General features: G+C 33.3%; 1 protein-coding gene across 1 annotated transcript; it reads right to left on the minus strand.

The window, feature by feature from the left end:
• Positions 1 to 1,623: 1,623 nt before the first annotated feature.
• Positions 1,624 to 17,450, minus strand: LOC139488934 (uncharacterized). Its single transcript, XM_071274916.1, has 5 exons — positions 17,299 to 17,450; positions 11,224 to 11,461; positions 6,716 to 6,852; positions 5,880 to 5,997; positions 1,624 to 1,844 (listed from the first exon to the last, which is right to left on the minus strand). Exons 1-5 carry the CDS (start codon positions 17,336 to 17,338, stop codon positions 1,700 to 1,702), a joined length of 678 nt encoding a protein of 225 aa, XP_071131017.1. The 5' UTR covers positions 17,339 to 17,450; the 3' UTR covers positions 1,624 to 1,699.

Below are 17,450 nucleotides of genomic sequence, written 5' to 3' on the forward strand. Positions count from 1 at the left end.
TATTATTAAGATGTCATCAACTGTATGTAAAAAAACCTTGGCCTTTTGCAATGCCAAAATATAAATTGCATTGTATCAACAGAAAGTGTTCATGTTTAGTTGTATAACTGTATAGAAAAGATTTACATATTTATAGTTTTAATTGTCAAAAACGTAATCAATGTTTGTGTACCCAGGACAAGTTGTTTGTAAACATCTTTTTATGTTCATTATGTTCATTGTCTTTCACTCAGCAGTGATCATTTTAATTGTTGCGATACACACTCAGAATAAACTCTGGCTTAAAAAGCACGTTAGATTTTATCTTTTATTGATTATTAACATACTGCGATCTACTAAAAGCTATATTTTGTTTGATCAGATTAACAGTCTTGAAATAGCTACAAGCTGTGGCTTATACTATAAATGTATATCATGTAAATAGCATATATTTCTTAATTTTGTGTATTTAATAACATAAACAGTTGATGAATATTTATCAACTTTACAAGTAGAAAAAAATTCAAAACAGCAGTGTATTTCATTGTAATACCAATAACTAAAATATGGTGGATACAATTGATATTTTGATTATTATATTTAAATTCATATTTGTATTCCCAAACCGGCGCTCAACAAAAAACTAATATCATTATGGTATTCATTAAACATGTTAATCGTATCCCATGTCATCATCTGCTTTGGACAGCTTTCAAACTGGTAGAAACAATCCCGATACCGATCAATCATACTGTAAATAAAAAAATCAAGAATGATAGTATAATGTTTTTGTTGTTTTATAAGCCTTTATTTATACAATAACTCATTTAACTTGGTGTTTAAATGTGACATGGTTGAACATTCAGAGGTTTTCTTCAACATTGCATAAGGAAAATCAAATATTCATTGGATTCTGAGGGTTTTTTTATGGTCAAAGGGAGACAACTTTTACATTTTTGTAACCCTCTACTAATATACAGTATAACAATAGGTTTAACATGGATTTTATGAGTACCAATAAGGTTATTGTAATGCTGTGTCGCTTGTGAAATCATTTTGTTAATAAGATAGTGAATAGTATAGGTTACTGTTGTGATTACGGTATTTCGGAATATCTCATCGAAGAATATCCCACAAAGATGTATATATATAAGTGCACAATGTTTTTGTTCCCTGAAAACATGGTTGACATATATTATATCGAGATATGTTAATATATTCACACTACACAGGGTCACATGCAGTAATTGAACAGGGAAAGTATACATATTATTTATATCAAAAAGTCCTTTGGGCCAAAAAAAAAAGACAATTATTTCATCGGCATGTTTATTTTGAGCAAATATATATGAAATTACAGTTAAAAAAATTGCCAATTCAACTTCCTATTTGTTTCCTGCAGTTGAAATATTACTTTTATAATAAACGTCTATATCTATAATCCAGTGAAAGGAATAAATTGACTTTTTGATGATATAAATTTGATAATAAAATTCTTAAAATATATTTTACTACATTGTATTGTCTTGTGTTGTATTGTATTTAATTGTATAATTGTTTGTTTGTACATGTTGCACTGCATAAAAATAACATAAACAGTTGATAAACATTCATCAACTTTACAAGTAGAAAAAAATTCAAAACAGCAGTGTATTTCATTGTAATACCAATAACTAAAATATGGTGGATACAATTGATATTTTGATTATTATATTTATATTCATATTTGTATTCCCAAACCGGCGCTCAACAAAAAACTAATATCATTATGGTATTCATTAAACATGTTAATCGTATCCCATGTCATCATCTGCTTTGGACAGCTTTCAAACTGGTAGAAACAATCCCGATACCGATCAATCATACTGTAAATAAAAAAATCCAGAATGATATTATGTTTTTGTTGTTTTATTAGGCCTTATATATACAATAACTCATTTAACTTGGTGTTTAAATGTAACATGGTTGAACATTCAGAGGTTTTCTTCAACATTGTATAAGGAAAATCAAATATTCATTGGATTCTGAGGTTTTTTTTATGGTCAAAGGGAGACAACTTTTACATTTTTGTAACCATCTACTAATATACAGTATAACAATGGGTTTAACATGGATTTTATGAGTACCAATTAGGTTATTGTAATGCTGTGTCGCTTGTGAAATCATTTTGTTAATAAGATAGTGAATAGTATAGGTTACTGTTGTGATTACGGTATTTCGGAATATCTCATCGAAGAATATCCCACAAAGATGTATATATATAAGTGCACAATGTTTTTGTTCCCTGAAAACATGGTTGACATATAATATCGAGATATGTTATATTCACACTACACAGGGTCACATGCAGGGGTGTAGCTACCCGGAGGCACGACAGTACGTGCATCCACGTCGTTTTCACAAAACAAACAAAAAAAACAAAAAAAAGCAGAAGAGAGAAGGATGAGTTGGTCAATCGGAATCGGAGACTGTTGGTGTCTTTTCCGTCTATCCCGGATATTAGTTTGACAACCTAGTTACAAGTGTTGATGAAGCTGTTCATTCAGAAAAAGATCGTAGCTCCGAAGTTGCGTTCACATTGATTCGGTATTCAAAAAAAAGAAATGGCAAAATAAAAATTTATAAATTGAATGTTAAAGGAAACACCTATGTCGTCACTTTTTTTTAATTGATGAAATATCATTAAATAACGACATTTGGTTTCAAAATATTTTTTTTTTTGTTGAGATTATGACAAAATCGGAAGGTTACTTGTATCTTTTACAAGATTTTTACTTTTGAATTTGTAATACTCAGTCTAAGAATAAAGATATGAAGTTTTGGAGCACATTTTACAGTGTACAGTTCATCAGTTGGGAATGAGATGTACCAATCGGCATTAATTATCAGATCCCTTCGATATCGTTGAAAATATGTCGAGGCGATGTGGTTGACAGACTACCGGAGACAATCACCCTGCAACCACGCCAAAACAGTATTGGAAAGTCTAATTATTTTTTGCGTTCATATACCATTTGATAAGGCAACTGGACAGTGGAGTCGCGTCAAGTTTATATCAGAAAATCGCTTCTTTGTGCTGTACCTGCTTCATCGTGTTGTAGGAAATATCACAAACGAACAAATCTCAATATTGTCTGAAACATACGAAACTGACCTAGCATGTAATTTTAACGAATTCAATTGGGAGGTCGCTCGATGCCGAACACGTACGCTGGTTTATAACATCTCGCGAGTGCTACCATGCCATGATGGCCCTGAGATCTATCAGTCACGGTAAACTTACTACGTATGTAATTGAAAACAAATGTACGATCAACAATGAACAACGAAAGTTACATAGCATTACTGCATATTCATCGGGATTTGAGTGTGAATGTTGACAAAGTAATAGAGAAGTTTGTTTCTGCCCAGACCCGAAGAGCAGAGTTTTGGACAATTTTGAGTAAATTCTGTATCACAAATATGTGTTGTTTATGTATTACTATATTCAGAAGATTTTTTAATAGTTTTACATTCATAAATTTTTATCTACATATAGCTCCTCTTTTAACCGTCCTATGACCGAAAACCGAAAAAAAAATCTGCATTATAGGCTCGGCGGTAGTTGCTTCCACATCGTTTCTTTCTAGCTACGCCCCTGACATGCAGTAATTGAACAGGGAAAGTATACATATTATTTATATCAAAAAGTCCTTTGGGCCAAAAAAGAAAGACAATTATTTCATCGGCATGTTTATTTTGAGCAAATATATATGAAATTACAGTTAAAAAAATTGCCAATTCAACTTCCTATTTGTTTCCTGCAGTTGAAATATTACTTTTATAATAAACGTCTATATCTATAATCCAGTGAAAGGAATAAATTGACTTTTTGATGATATAAATTTGATAATAAAATTCTTAAAATATATTTACTACATTGTATTGTCTTGTGTTGTATTGTATTTAATTGTATAATTGTTTGTTTGTACATGTTGCACTGCTTTACCCTTATGGATGTAATTTTGTAATAAAGATTACTATTTATTTAATAACTAAATTGATGAATTCAAATAGAGAAAATGATTCAACGAGTGACCGAACAACACATTAATTCGTGAATGCGCGTAGCGCATGACATGAGTATATTATCAGTGTTGTTCGGTCACGAGTTGAATATTTTTCGATATTTGAATTCTTTAATTAGTAATTTTCTTATTACATTGGCAAATGGCTTCTTTTAAAGAAATTAATGTAAAACATCTAAGAAACTATATCTTTTTCTACGCAATCACAATTTGTTTTGCTCCGCCGTTATCGACGTCTTGACAACGCCTTTTGATGCATTACTTCAGAGAGTGAAATAACCACGTTTATTTCACATGTGAAATTATCGGTTTTTATTTAACTGGGAAATCAATGTAATTCATTGCAACCAATGTAATAAATACATGAATCTCTGCATGCTGTTCAATACTAATTTTGGAACGAAAATATTGAAATCTCAAATGCTATATATACACAATTTAATTCGTGGTGTCTATGGTGGGTTTATTTAGATATATACAAAAAAGGTAAAATATAAAAAAAAATATCGAACTCTAATGAAAATTTAAAACGGAAATGCCTTTATCAAATGGCAAAATAAAAAGTTAAACATATATGTATCAATGGATGAATTGAAAAAAAGCTGTCTTATTCCTGATTTGAACAGACATTTTGTTAATGGCAAAATAAAAAGTTAAACATACATGTATCAATGGATGAATTGAAAAAAAGCTGTCTTATTCCTGATTTGAACAGACATTTTGTTAATGGCAAAATAAAAAGTTAAACATACATGTATCAATGGATGAATTGAAAAAAAGCTGTCATATTCCTGACTTGAACAGACATTTTGTGTAGAAATTTGTGGATTTAAAGGGAAGTAAACTTGCCATGCAATCACATCCACGTGGTCGGGCTGATATGGGATTATCAGCCTGGGTGCGTTTGTGCATCGGTAGTGAATATAAAAGGATTATATAATGTCCTTTTCATTTTATCGGTCCTGGTTGCATCCTTCGGCTAAAACCTCGGGCTGATATGGGGGTCTAATGATGATACGGTAACCGGAGCGATATAGAAAAGGCCATGTATTAATCTATACGTATATATCTCTTTTTCCCAAAATTGCCTTCATCATGACTGTTCCACTAATCACTATCACTTATCCACAAAAGATACTCGATTACATTACTTAACCCAAGGTAGTTCAAGGATATAGAAAAAAAAATACAGAATATTCTTATACTTTGCCAAAATAAAGATTTTACCATATGCTTTTTTTTTTTTTTAAATGATAAAAAGTATGATTCACCGCGCTATTTTTAAGGTACGAGTCGTTCAAAATTGCCAAAATTTGCTAAGATTGTTCATGAAAAACACCTCTTTGTGCATAAAAAGAAATCATTGAGACAAAATTTTGAAATAAAAATTGAGGAGATCGGATTTTAATAATATATTTTAAGAAAATAAAAATAAGAAATGGTGTCACCGAACTTGTTTTCTTGCTACAAGTAAAAATCGAAATTTGCAGCTTTGGGCAAAGAACTAGACCGATTATTTACTGTGATTGTACAATTCAAGATTGCGGTAATACCCCTGAACTACCTTAATTAACAAAATATAAAATGCTTCATAGTAAAACACGATTAGAAAACTAGGGTGTACTTTCACACCTCAAAGACATGTTCTATGATGTAGATGAAACCTCTATTGAGTAAGGTTTGATTTTTTACTAAGATAAAAATCTTTAGAGCAGGCCCAACACTCTTATAAATCCTATAACTATCGATAAACACCTTGATATAGCCTTGTTCGTGTACACAAAAAAAAATTTATAATCAGATAAGGATATGGTAAAATCTTTAAATTCATACCTGGCAGGATGTCTTCCTGGATGTGCCTTTATAAAACTATATGCTCCATACATGCAGCTTGCGAACGTAACTAAAATGCCATTATCGTGGTTGGCACATTGAACCATCTCTTCAAGATCTGTAAAGAACCAGATTCACCAAAATAACATAGATCTGCTAAGATGCAACATGAATGCTATTTGTAATTAATATTAAGGTGGAATGGGAGTCTAAAATAAAAATGATAGAATTCGTTCATAGTACTTTGCCAAAACGTAGTATTTTTTTTTGATTTATTTGACGTAATCACACATGGTAGTTCCAGATAACTCTGACGTCCAACGGCTGTTTTGCCAGACAAGCTGGGGCCGTGGGACGTCAGAGCATCCCGGTCCAATCTAGCTGTGTGTCGACAAGATTAGCCAGGACCCCAGGCTAAATATTAAACATCGTACTCCTATAAAGGAGGTGAAAAAAGTACAAATATTTGCATATTTTAAGAAAAGATAGCTCTCAGACAATGCTTTGAGAATATCAAATGAATAGATAGGGTCACCGTACGTTTTTTCCGTCTAAAATACAAAATAGGAAAGTTCCATGTAGATTCATGTTTTAGAGTTACCTCCCCTTAAAATGCCAATTTAACAAAAAAAAATCAAAAAAAATCTACACAAGTTTTGTAAAGTTTACGTATTTAAGCGCCACAAATGAGTATTTTGAAGAAAAAACGCACATCTATATAGACTAGTAGTATTCATGTTTAACCCCGTCGCTTTTTTTTTGCGCTTGACTCTGGCCTTTTTTTTTTTAAATTAATCTAGAAATAAAATCTTATTATAATTATTCTATTGGCTTACCTTCTGCTATTTTGGAACAAACCGCCGAGGAAACGATCTGATATGACTTTGCAACCTGATAGCGCGCTGCTGGGCAATATTTTCCAATATAATTATAAATGGTAGCCTTCATACAAGCAGACACACCAACATAGTAACTGCAAGACAAATAATGATTTTAAACATAGTAATACAAGTTTTGTTAGAGCCGGGAAAAACAGTTGTGAGTTGAGCGGAGATATAGATGAACACGGATATTCGATTTTATCTTCCCTACTAGACACTTCTAGGAAAATCATTGGTTAAAAGTTTACAAAATCGGAACCGTGTAAATGTAATATTAGGTCAGTGTGCGTGGTTTATTTCAAATGTTAGATTCGTGGTAAAAAAAAAAGGAAGTTAGTAACTTAGTCTAGAGTTACGTTCCTTTACAGAAATAACACGGTGTTGGTCTTAGCATACGAATTGTAAACATACGAATTTTATATTCCAATCTTCAAGCTTTTAAACAAAATCATGTACTGGTTTTGACACCTATTAATTATTACAACAACAACTGATTTTTTTTTACAACTACGTTTAAATTACTAAAAGATAATCAGGTAAGAACAATAATCTTACCTCCTATACATTTCTAGGAGTATGATTGGTTAAAAGCGTCCGCGTGGAGACTGTGTATATTTCATATTAGGTTAGTAGGGAGGCGGGGCTTATTTCATACACGGTTAGTAGTGGTGTTACTTCCCTTTATATCCCAAATAAGGTAAGAATTAAGGGAGGCGTGGCTTATTTCACACACAGTTAGTAGTGGTGTTACGTCCCTTTATAAAAACAAAACGGTACTGAGAATTTTTTTTAAAGGTTTCAACAGACGAAGAAAATGATGATTAAGATGGATATAAATTCACAAAACACATTTAAACCTAACAAGTTGTTATTGTTGGTATCTGTTTGTGTAGCATCAATAGAAGTAGTTTCCTAATGCTAACAGTGAAGACTTGCTCATTTTGATAGGTCACCAGTCTAAATTATACACGTTAAAATAGTCGGTAAGATAAATTCGTTACATAGTGTGCTAGTGACGTAATACGGTATATATAGGGGGTCAGTAAATTCCATATGTGGATTCGAGTTTTGCTCTCAATCCTGACATATGGAATTTACTGACCTCTTATATACCGTATTAGGTCACTAGCACACTATCAATCTAATTAAAAACCGATCTCTCATCGCTCCCGTTTTCTGATATGCCGCGTGGGAGATCTAACGAAACCCGCTTTGAGGTCACATGTGAGTGAACTAGAAGTTATGAATTTATAATGATATGCAAATGAGTTGACGACCTATCAATAAGCCAATCAAAAAAGTTTATGAATGCTTTTGACTGACGGTTTCTTCGTAAATAAAATGAGTTACATCCCTTTACCTCACGATAAACTTCCAAAATCGTGGAAGACTCATTTTCATTGGTCGAAAAAGACACACCTACGAGGTCACTCACATGTGACCTCAAAACGGGTTTCGTTAGATCTCCCACGCGACATATCAGAAAACGGGAGCGATGAGAGATTGGTTTTTAATTAGATTGGCACACTATGCAACTAATATTATCTTCCAAAGTGTGCAGTAAATATATACGGTTTCAGCATAAATAAACGCATGATTGGCCTGAGTTTCGCTGGCTCTCACCGCCATATGGCATTTACTGACCCTGCAAGCATATTGTTAAAACTAGATATTCTTATAAATTTTAACATTTATATTCACTCTAAATCTGGGCAAAGAACATATGATTTTGTGACTTGGGTTTGGTGTTTCTTTGACCAACACCTCAATATGTGTATTCTCATATAACTTTGTATTATTATATGAATTTGCTAAATACAAATAATAGATATATATGATATAATAGTACTTTTAAGGATGTATGCTTGTCATGTTTTATGATTTGTCAGATTTTCGGAATCCTCTGGTTTTATCCATTTGAATGCCTTAACAATTTTTGTCCATTGATCCACATTTTTCTGTTTATATATCTTTTACTTGTATTTTCTAATTTTTTAATCCTTGTTATTTTTTAATAGTTTTTGAGAACTTAAACTTGTCAATGATAAATCTATGAAAAATCAAGAGAGAACATTTTCCTAGCAAAATTTCAATGGCTAATATCGCGAAAACAAGTACATTGACCTATATATTTTTCTTTGCTTTTTCGGTTACTTTATTAATCCCCTATCAATATATATACTAGTGTTCTGAAAAAGCTTGTTATTTTGAAAATGAAATAGCAAACCTCCTTAATAGCATCATTATGTGTATTTTTCCTTTGATCTTTTTATGTGATAATTTTCATTCTCACTCGACTCGATTCGATTAAAACGGTTACCCACCTGCTTTTTTTTGGATGATCAATGCATTTGAATGTGGACATATGGTTGGACCCCTCCCCCCTTTTTTTTAAATGGCTGAATCGACTCCTGAGATGATCACTTCAAAAGCCATTTTCAAATCTGTGAAAGTCTTTATGTGACTTATTATATGTAAAATTTATATAAAGCCTGCTCGAAAAAAAGTGTCAAAAAAGGAAGAAAATGCATTCAATTATGTATAAGATATATTGTTTGCTGTAATTTGTATGAAAATACACACAATTGCGATAAATATATCATTTGTTTTTAAAACACTGTGTTTTTTCTCGTTCTCGTCTCATCTCTCCGATGAGATGAGAATGAGAAAATGCATCTGGTTTAAAAAAAACATAAATGATAGATCTATAAATTATATAATTATCTATTTATTTTGTATTTGGACGGAAATTCTGATACATTGTATGGGAGTTCGAAGAAGACTTCTTCCACTTTGGAAACAAATTCGTCTAACAATAAAACATTGGTTGCTCGTGATTCGCGTCACCAAGTTGGGGTTTTTTTTTACCGCCGGAGATGAACACTTTCGTTGATGTTGCTCACTAGACGCTAGGAAATTAAAATAAATCGTTTAATAAGTTTAACATAATACATAATATTATCAGACTATAACATGGCATTTTTCATATCGCATGTTTTACATGTATCAACCCTAGGTTCGCTATCAGTCCAAGAGCCGCATAATTATGCTTCATTATTGAAGAAAAATAGCAGATTAATGTTTAATTTCATATCTTTTTACGTGGTTCTCAAATAGAAGTTCAAAGAGTGAAAAGTTCACGAACAGAGAAGAAAAACAGCAGTAATATAGTTTTTAATAAGAACGATAAAAAAAATAATTCAACAACATGCATAATGAACACTCACTGTTTGGAAAAGTCAACATTTTTAAAGTAACTTTCTGTTTGAAACTTTTAAAAATGCATTTATTTTATCATTTGTTTGTTTTTTGTGGGGTTTTTTTTTCTTCATTTTACACAATATACTTTCCAGTATCCAAATAATTGTTTTGTACCCTACCTTGTAATGCTTTACACTGAAAACGTACCATTGAGGTGTATTGTCCGGAATTTGCCGAGTATTACCAGAATGCCATGCAATAACGTTACGGAAAGGCATGTGATAAAAGTCGAAGCATATGATCAACTTTTCATATCAGCCCGCTAGGCACCAATTCGAAAAATATGGAATTTACGTAATTTTAATGCTATTATCTAATCATATGGTAAAAATCATATGTTATTTAGTCTAAGTATATATGATAAATTCGTTATACGGTTAACTACTGACTAACTGACCACTACGGATCCATAGAGGGTGAATAAAATCCATAGGGGATTCGGCCTCCGGCATCACCCCTATGGATTGTACTAACCGTCTATAGATCCGTAGGGGGTTAGTAGCGAACCGTATACTGTAATTGTACTTATTTTCACGAATTTCGCTGTTGGTTTATTATCGCGAAAAAAAAATACACGCGAATCCAAATCAAACCTTTCAACTGAAAGGCAATAATTATAAAATCGCGAAAATTTTCCTATCAGAATCGAAATAATTTTATAATGCCATGCTAAATATTTATCTTAACACTCTTAGAAATATATTTGTTGATATTCTACACAAAGCAAACGTATAATATCTATAGAGCATAGCATGTTAGTATTATTTCTTAGATATTTTAAGGAATAAACAGCCTCCAGCTCTGTCCTATCTGATAACTATTAAAATAGTCTATTTTCATATAATCAACTTTTGACTCCGGGTTCTATATTTTCTCGACAGGTTACATACTCTGTGGTAAAACATCCTGGAAATCGGTCAACTACGTGCAACCAAAAGAAGTAACATCAAAAATATAAACGGTACAATTTGGCGGGAAAGTTAAAACCTAAAGGCTTTCGAATGATTCTAAGTCATTTATAGAAAGTGTTAGATAGTAATCTTCCTTCAAAATGGTACCAATGAAAATCTTGAATTTACTTATTTACATTTCTCTTGCTTAACCGAGTACCAGGATGTCTAACCACAAAGAAGCTAACCTGTCGAAAAATATACATTCCGGAGTCAAAAGTCGGAAATCCTCTAAAATGTGGAATTCCATACCTGCACATATCTGCTACAATTGCTTTTTCTATGGTAGTTTTTCGAGCATTGACAAGATCCAGGAATGTAGTTCCCAATTTTTCACCATTCGCACCCTGAGTGTTTATGTACTTTCCTATTGAAGGTCGCTCCTTACATTCGAAAGCTTTATTCAAATATATTTCACATTTTTCTGGATTCGGAAATGATGGGATACCATCATTAAAATATCTTGCACTCATTGGGCTTCTTGCTTGCCCTACAATAAAAGCAATTCTATTATACTTTATCCAGAAATGGACATAAATGTATACTATGATATCAAAATAAAAAAAAGTCAATTTAAGTAACCTATGAACAACGTGTGTTTATATATACAGAAGTGTATGGCCATTTTTGTTCTTCCCTGGCCGGAATTCGAACTCATGCCACTGACACTAAGATATCGTGGCACCCAATCGCCAGGTACTTTGTCCGGCGCACGAGACCACTCAACCAGTCCTAGGTTCGACATAATGATATATACTGACTGACTTAAAAAACGCATCACTCGTTTTTTTTTTAAATTTTTTTTACCAAATCACGATTGATCCTCATACCACTATTATTCATGCTTACCACACTTCTTCCACTTTATAAAATGAACATGTGACTATTCTGTGGTTATTTATCATAGCGGATTATTGAAGTCGCAAGAAATTTTGAACCCAAGGCATAAAATATGTTTTTTTGTTTTTTCTCTCTCCGTGAAACAGTTCTTTCAATCCATGGCCACACGTAAATCGGTTAAACCATGTTGCCTCTCCATATAGACAAGACTGAGGAATAAAAAAATGAATTAGCGCATAAGAATTTTGCAAATAGGAAAACGTGAACGTGCTGCAACCTGACAATTTGACGATAAAACTCATCTTACTGTCCCCCGACAACGATACCGGCATACGGGATTTGTTGCTGACCATCAATGACCAGGTAGATCAAAATGTAGTGTCAATGCAACGTCAATATTAGAATAAATTTGATAACGCAACGTCATTTGCGAGACATGTTTACGACCTCAATGGCAACTGTCAATCAAAATGCCGAATGCTATTGCACATAGATGCATGCCATAAATGTTAACCATAAACTTAAAAGCCAAATAATCGGCTACAGAAAAAATATAAAAGTGTCACTCGCATAATTGCCAAAACACACTGTTATGGTTGGAACAAAGGCAAAATCAAAAGGTGCAAAACATGCCAAACAGAGTTGGTTGACCTTTCTTTTTTTGCGTTGGTTAAAGGCAATCATCCATTGGTAAAGGGGAAAACCAGGATTTCAGTGTATACAACATGATTTGAACACTTTTAAAAAATGACGTTATCAATTCATCTTTCGAACTGCAATTTTATCCAAACAATGAAGTAATGAACGAAATTTCTGTTCATAATTTTGTTCAACAAAAATTGCATATTTACTAACTACGTTTTTCAAAACACTACTGATTACAATTGTTTAAAAAAATCATATATATACAAATCAAAATTCACGAAATTCTCCAAAACTGATTTCTTTGGGATTTACTTCCATTGTATGATTTTTGAGCAATTTATTTGTATGTCTAACGTAATTTCTTAATGAATGGTTTACTTAGAATTTTGCATGGAATGATTTGAAAATGATTTGTTAATAAAAGTTTAAGCTGAAATCACTACACAGTTACCACGATCCAAATATGGCGGAGGTAGAAATAGATAAAATCGTTGTCTGCTATACATTTCTCCGTGTAAACGTATTGCTTCAAGAATTACTCAGCCGCTGGGTTTATCTGTAATTGGTTTGTTGTGCGTGTTTCTTGTCAATATCATATATGATCTCGTTATCGAAATACTAATCATCGAAAATTTAAGGAAGATAAAACCCAACTCCTAAAAACCTAAAAAAAGATAATGGTAACTTGTGGACAAATCACTTAAAAAAAAATCGTAACTGTAAAATACTTCATTCAAGGATGATAGCTGCAGATTTTGATTAAAAAAAGATTTTATATAAATATTAATAACAACGAACATGCTAGTGATACATCATTTTTTTTTCACCACCATACCTCAATAGACGACTAAAATATGGTATGCAGATGAAACAATTTGCACAAAACTTTTCCAATATTTCCAACACAGATTTGATAAGCCCAATTTAGATTGTTTACACATTTACAGTGGCCGTCTATTTTTATTACGGACGCCATCACGAGTTGGTTGAACGTTATGGAATAACCGTTTCACAAATGATATCGGATATGTTCCTTACGTCGTAACTAAAACCCCCTTCCCTTTCATGAATGTGACCTACCGAATTAGACTATTTACCGGATTTGTAATCACATAAGCAACACGACGGGTGCCACATGTGGAGCAGGATATGCTTACCCTTCCGGAGCACCTGAGATCACCCCTAGTTTTTGGTGGGGTTCGTGTTGTTTATGCTTTAGTTTTCTATGTTGTGTCATGTTTACTATTGTTTTTCTGTTTGTCTTTTTCATTTTTAGCCATGGCGTTGTCAGTTTGTTTTAGATTTATGAGTTTGACTGTCCCTTAGGTATCTTTCGTCCCTCCAATCTAATTAAAAACCGATCTCTCATCGCTCCTGTTTCTGATATGTCGCGTGTGGTATGTTTGCCCACGAGACTACTATTCACCAGAGACCAAAAAACGTAAATTTAAGCAACTACATGTCTTTTTGTGGCCTTCAACAATGTTAAACGCATTGAGAGAGCTAACGATAACCACTAAATTACAGTCTCCTGACTTGGGAAAATCTCGCTTACTCAGAATGATTGATTGATTGATTGATTGTTGGTTGCTTAACGTCCAGTGGCAAATATTTCATGCATATTCAGGACGAGAACAAGTTCACAATAAATACAATAGGTAGGTTGTTGTAATAGAGGCCATCTAGGATGATGGTCGGGGAAATTTGGACTGCCACTGGAAAATGAGGGTATATTGGATAGGGACAGAAATTTTGCCTTGCAACAGGCCACCTACGGACCCCTCAAAGAGTTGTTGCATGGGTTCTTAACGTGCAAAGAGCGTGACACTCTCTTTACACGAGGCATCGGATTTAACGTCCCCTTCTGACGGACGTGACTGCGAACTTAATACATCCCGCACAGCCAAACGGACGCCCCACTTCAGCAAGCGTTTTACTGCCGGTCGGGAGAAGACCAAGTGACCATATTTCTATACCCCAGTCACCCTTGGGGTTACTCAGAATGTAGCAGGGTTAAACATGATAGTGACCGATCTCTTCCTCATTTTTATGAAGAAGCATCTCTTTCATTCCAAGATTTCTTATTCTTTCTGTATCATGTATGCTCTCTTCTATATATGTTTTTATTAACCTTGTTATATCTGCCCTCCCCTTATTTTTTTACACACACACACACAAAACATCATAAGGGTGTCAGAGAGGAGAATAAAAATACGGAAACACGGTGACCTATTAGTTGTTAATTTCTGTGTTATTTTGGTCTCTTGCAAGTTGTGGAGAGTTGTCTCATTGGCAATCATACCATATCTTCTTTTTTTTTTTATATCCTTGGTCATTTTCCTACCGGCAGTAAAAACCTTGCCAAAGTTGGGGTCCGTGTTGGCTTGCGAGATGTATAAATACGCAGTCACATCAGTTTATAATAGGGACGTAAATTTCTGATGCCTCATGTCGAATTTATGAAATGCACTCCACACGTTAAAACACTTTGATTGGTCCCAAGGTGATCTTTTGCAAAGAACGTATCCTCATTTTACAGTGGCAGTATAAATTTCCAGTCATTCATTCCGGAACGGCCCCTATTAAAGGACATTTTTATTGATTACTTGTCGTCCTGAACGAGCATGAAATATTTGCCACTGAACTTTTAAAAATCCAGTAATCAATCAATTAATATATCCGCTGCAATAAAAGGCATCGAATAATGGGTTGAAGACATACATAAATCAACATAATAATTTTACAATACATCATACAGAAAAAACCAACAAAAGAACAAAACATTATGTAACTACCACCGGCAGCAGGGCCGAAACTTTTTTCAGCGGACTATCAGTCCCCGTGTATATCACTTTCATAGTAGTTACTAATTCACGGGACGGGGGTAAGGTTGGTTTGCGAGGGAAAGTTCTGTGCTGGTGATTTTGTCATGACTGGTGCTAGTGATCATAGAATACATGTATATGTAAACAAAGATGAAAATGATGATTTCCTCAAATAAAAAATGATAGGAAACCATTGAGATGTTTTAATTTTGTTCCTTATGGGTTCAAAGGCAAACAATTAACAAGAGGTTGTCAGAGAGACAGCAAATCGGATTTTCCTGCAGAGGTCGAACCCTGAACAGTTGAGCAAGTATAGACAACATATTTAAGATTAAAACAGCTCTGCATTTGAATTTTGATTGAATTTTTTATATATCATGGGTTTGTGACACGAAATAAATGTGGTCGAAAAATTTGAAATGGAACATTTACCTATTATGGTCCAATATCCAAAATAAAAGTTTGATAGAATCAGCATATCAAAGAAGCCCAAGAATTCATTTGTTTATGAAATACTTCTTACTAGTTAAACCATTTCTGTTCAAATGGAAAAACAAACTCAAACTTTATTTCCATGAACCAATAATGAAAATCTAAAATTAAATATGAATTAAGTATATACTATAAAATTAGATATGATGTAAAAGAGATATGATGTCATATGTATGTCTATGCGTATGTCGTCTGTCCGTCTGTATGCTCGATATGACGATAAATTCTAAGTCTGTACGTACATGTATGTCCCGAAACTGGTTTCTATTCTCTAACTTAAATGTGTTTAATCTTATAAATAATGCTTATGACCACAAATTTCGGATCAAATTCGAATTGTTGGCTTCACTTAGTTACTGTTCTTGAGTTACGTCCTTTTACAACGTTAATGCAAGCTTGGGCTTCATCTTCGTCCATTAACACATTCTCCATTCAAATACGAATACAATCTCATAACTTAGAAATTTCGAATAGATTTTTTTCAAAAATCGAATAGGGGCATATGTCCTCGCTTACGTCAATAGATATAAGCAAGTCACTACGGTTTCATGATAATTGGTGACGGACAGATAATACGTCCTATAAACGGAAAACCGGTGTATAGAAAATAACAAGGGTTATTACAATTGAGCACTGATAAAGCAGTGGTGGGTCCAGGGTGGTGGGTCCGGTGGTTAAAAGTCGTTCTTTTTTGTTTTGGACGATCAATCCATTTGAATGGGGACATTATTTGATCCTATTATTCTTTGGTAGGACCTCCACTCTTTTTTTTTTAAATGGCTGGATCAATGCCTGGAGTAGGGTGTGAACCTTTGTTTCAGTAACTCTACAAAGGGAAAAGTAATCCACACAAGCTTGTTGTTGCACACGCATTGGTTTTCAAACACCTGCACACACGTTTTGTGTAGTTCGATGTTTCTAACGATAAACTTCAATGTCATAAAATATCGTTTCATGATCATCTGAATTTAGTTCAACAAGATAAAGACAAAGGGAGTCGATGCCAATGTGGGAGTGTGAGAGTTGAAATATTTTCTTTACGGGGCAGTCCGGTGTATCCGCGCACCTTAAGACTTTTGACTTCACTTCATTCAACTGATAAAACCAATCATTGGATAATATTGTGTGAATACATTCATAACAAACTTTTATTTCATAAAATTATTAGTTTGTATATATCAGAATTTAGACGGAAGGTAACAATCAGATTTGCGGCCAATTTCTTTATCCGCGAAAGAATGGTAAATCAGTGACCCCATCAGAATGTGTATGATCGGTTCATGTTGTCTATAATGTGACCCCTTGATGTAAGGCGTCAAACAAACAAAATATAATAGCCTTTCAAGACGTCATAATTATTTGAACTTTATGTACACATTCTTCTCCTAGAAAGTAGACAAGTGCACACAATTAAGTCAAGTCAGTGAACACCAACTTGATTTGTCATATGATATGTTAGACAAGAATCAAGAGAATTACATGAATTAGTACATGTAAATGCATTTCAATAAATAAATCTACTTACCTTCCAATAGCAAAAGTGATAATACCAATAACAACAACATTCTTAGATCAGCTTATGGTTGAAATGAAGGTGCGTGGTCAGCTATTTTCCTTGTTTCTTTTGTTTGTGGCGTATTTTGATTATGACGTTGCAAATCTTGTGGTTTTCAGAAA

The sequence above is a fragment of the Mytilus edulis genome, chromosome 9 (assembly GCF_963676685.1).
Source record: "Mytilus edulis chromosome 9, xbMytEdul2.2, whole genome shotgun sequence".
Lineage (NCBI taxonomy): Eukaryota > Metazoa > Mollusca > Bivalvia > Mytilida > Mytilidae > Mytilus > Mytilus edulis.